Raw genomic sequence first — 3,865 nt, 5'->3', positions numbered from 1 at the left:
ATATATATATATATACACACACACACATATATGTGTGTGTGTGTATCTTTGTGCCAGCTCAAAAGACTACGAACCCCAAGAGGTGGGCACCAGCTTTACTTTATGAATGAATATCTGAGATCAGATTTTATAAATGGGAAAATAAAGAACAACTTGAACAGGTAACCATTAACTTACGCTATTGTTGAACAATATTTGCTTTGTGTTGCTTTTAACATAACAAGACAAGATGGTTGTACTCTCATCATCAAGGAAGTTATTGAGGCTTTCATTCTGGTACAAGACATTGTTATCTTTCAGCTGGATATTGAAATGATTAGCTACAGATGTCAGTAGAAATTCTTTACGGGAATCTCCAGCCATGTTTTCTATTTAAGAAGAGAAACAAGAAGAAAAAGAAACATCAGAAAAGCAAATCAGTTTATATTATTAGTGTAGAGTGTACGAGAGCAAAGAAGCATAATTGTTAGCACACCAAGCAAAATGCTTAAGTGATATTTCATCCATCTTTATGTTCTGAGTACATTCATTTCTTTATTACCCACAGGAGGGCTAAACATAGAGGGGACAAACAAGGACAAACAAAAGATTAAGTCGATTACATCAATCCCAGTGCGTAACTGGTACTTATTTAATTGACCCCAAAAGGATGAAAGGCAAAGTCGACCTCAGCGGAATTTGAAAGTGAAACGATTTCTTGCTTAGGAGCTCCAATTTGTGATGGAAGAGAACATAATCTCCTTAGACTTGTATAATCTGACACCTAGAATACATTTTGCCTGCCCAAAGCATTTTCGTAAGTTTGTCCTACACGTTCATGCTTGTTTTCAGGCTTTTAGTTAGTCCTTGTTTCATACATTCTGAGAAACTTTCCTTTCGTAAGTCCCAAATTACTTAGGTGGTTGAAAAAAAAATTGGGACTGTATACCATACATGATGCATGGACGCCACGGAAATGTCCTGTATATACAGGTGACACACGGGGTAAGCAAAGGGTTAAATCGATGCCAATCCAGGACTGGTATTTCATCTTATCGAAAGAATGAAGAGCAAAGTTGTCCTCGGCAGGACTGGAGCTTACAACACAAACGTCTACAATATGAGATGTCTGGCGCTCTAATGAATCTAACAAACGACCATATCTTAAATTAAACCATCCTGATACCGATTTCATGGAACTGATGAAACATAGAAGGCAAAGTGGACTTGCGCGATTCGAACTCAGAAGGAGAAGGGACGCAAACTAAATATTTATTGCAAGGCACTTTGTCCTCCTCAACTGATTCTGCTAAGCCATCAGAATGGTGATGCAACTTTGTTTCAGAGAAAAACGTTAAGTCGATAAAAAAGCAAATGAAAATGCAACATTAATAAAAACTGGGAAATAGCCGATTTAGATCAATGAATATCTCATGTCTAGAACGACATTAAAGAAAAAGAAAATAACAAATCTGTTTATTGTCCATGAACAAGTTATAAATTTTAATACAGTCACCTCATACATTTATATAAAATAAAATAAAAAACTTCAACCGACGGTATTATAAACATTAGATCTTACGGTGCAATATACACATGAATAACTTATAGTATAAAACGAAGGAAAAAAATTACTTTCTACGTTTTTTTTATTATTATTATTCCTTTAACTTCTAAATTTTGTTTTCCATTTCACAAGAAAAAGACTTCATATACTGTAAAATTATTCAACACAAACGTAAGAATGTTAATTTTAATTTCACTGTGTCAAAGTAAAATGAATGAAAGAGCTTAATTAAGTTCGGCTCGCAGTGAAAGTGTTTGATTGTTAAAGTTAAATGAATAACTTTAATTATTTGCAATATATAACTTAAAAAAACAAACTGTTAATGTAGTTACGAAAACTTGTATTTTGACAGTTACTTTCTAACTTTAACGATTACCCAAACAAGTAATTTAGTCACAAATAAATATATATATATATCTTTAGGAACGTTGGATCTTGAAACATATATGCTATAAATAATAGCTTATCTACTTCAAGATGCAACGTTCCAAAAAAAGAATTACCTTTTCATGTTCTCTTGAACTTTATAAATTCTCAAGTACAAGGTAGAAGTAAATGTAAAATTCTTAAGACATCAACAATATTCATGCATATATATGATGCTCTGTGTGTGTGTATATATATATATAATGCGTGGGTTTTATTTTTCACTCATTTAGATGTTGCAAATGTTCTTTGTAGCCCTTGCTAATTAACGATATCAAAGTAGTTAACGAAACACTTGTTACACTCTTGCTTGATATACCACGGCAATAATTAAACGACATTTGAATGTGGTAAACTGTGTCGTTTCCCCTAACACCGTCATTAGTTCCCATAACAACATAACATTGATAGATGCAGCAAAAGAAAATTAACGAATAAACAGCCTACTTCAGCAAAATTTTCCATTATATTCAACAATTTGCTTAGGAGAAAAATAATAAAAATGTCACAACAGAATATTAAAAAATTACCTTTGGAAAAAGAACATCGGATAACATGAAGGAAACTCGGCGCCCAACTTATCTAAAGTTTATCCAGTGGGCGGTGTAAGTGAAGACTTAGAATAGATTTTACGACTTTATTATTATTTTTGAAAAGAAAATGTTGATTGATTACAATAATGAAAATACTTCAGACACAAATCATTAATCATTAGTATATACCTAACTATTTTCAGTAAATAAGAGCAGAAAACTTGTGGAATATGTTGATAAGTATTGAAAGAAATTTCGGAAATTTTTTTATTAAGATATTATTGTCATGAAACACCGAAAAACAAGCTAAAAGCTGCAGACTGATTGGTTGACTGTTGTCACGCTTTTGCTTCCATGGTGTTCGGTGTTAGTAAACAGTCGAAGCATTCTCTCTCTCTCTCTCTCTCTCTCTCTCTCTCTCTCTCTCTCTTTCTTTCTTTCTTTCTTTCTCTGTCTGTCTGTCTCTCTCTTTCTTTAACCTCTTCTTTTTTCTCTCTCTATAATCTGCTCCTGCAAGTCTACGTCATTGCTCGTTGCCTTCAATTTATGCACGTACATGTTTTACACACACACACACACACACACACACATATATGTACTAGACTACCCGTGATCTGTTGGGTCACCGGTAAACTCTGAGTTTCCCAGCAAGAGAGTTTTGCTTCTTAAGTTGAAAAGATTTGGCTGCTATTTCTTGCACGCCCTGCTACCACGTAACAAGTATTTCGGGTCCTTTATCGCAAATAGCTGTTACGTGGTAGCAGGGCGTACTAGAAATAGCAGCCAAATCATTGGAGGGGAGATACGTTAAATGCACTCGAAAATAACTATTTCACACTGAAGTTACAAACGGATCTTTTACGAAATATCTACCGTATTTTTAAAGTCATATTCACTTTGGAATATTTTTTAAATGTGCCTAAAAAAATCCAATTTTTGTAGTGGTATTCACTTGAAAATAATTTTAAAAAGCATTAAAATATTGTCTGTTTAAAGAAAGCTAAGACATACAAACATACTGTACAAACAGCTTACATTTTTGAAATTTTATTCACTTAGAAACATTTGTAAATGATTAAAATATTGTGTTTAACATAAGCGAAAATAGAAATTGCAAAGAAAAGAAATCTTCCAGGATGAAGATTATTTTCGACACATTTTTCCATTATGCCATTATGCACCGTTTGAGGCATTTGTTACCCTGAAAATTTTTAACACCTTGACCAAGAAAGGGTGCTTAGCACCTGAATTCGGAGTGTCGGCAAGCGCTCACTGCCTTCTGCTAGTCGGACAACGCAGTCGGTAGAAGTTCCACCATGGGGTTTTATAGGAGATTAGTAGATGGAGAGAGCGATGACGT

General features: G+C 33.8%; 1 protein-coding gene across 1 annotated transcript in view; it reads right to left on the bottom strand.

The window, feature by feature from the left end:
* Positions 1-2,743, bottom strand: part of LOC106875444 (cytoplasmic dynein 2 heavy chain 1) — a 297,845-nt gene extending 295,102 nt beyond the window's left edge. Inside the window, exons 1-2 of the mRNA XM_052974965.1 lie at positions 2,503-2,743; positions 178-368 (exon numbers count right to left, since the gene is read on the bottom strand). Coding sequence (XP_052830925.1) covers positions 178-363 — 186 coding nt within the window. The 5' untranslated portion in view covers positions 364-368; positions 2,503-2,743. The remainder of the gene's footprint in view (positions 1-177; positions 369-2,502) is intronic.
* Positions 2,744-3,865: the final 1,122 nt, after the last annotated feature.

Source organism: Octopus bimaculoides, chromosome 20, assembly GCF_001194135.2.
Source record: "Octopus bimaculoides isolate UCB-OBI-ISO-001 chromosome 20, ASM119413v2, whole genome shotgun sequence".
Classification (NCBI taxonomy): Eukaryota; Metazoa; Mollusca; class Cephalopoda; order Octopoda; family Octopodidae; genus Octopus; species Octopus bimaculoides.
The sequence above is the reverse complement of the archived record's forward strand: the minus strand, read 5'-3'. Positions and strand labels throughout refer to the sequence as shown.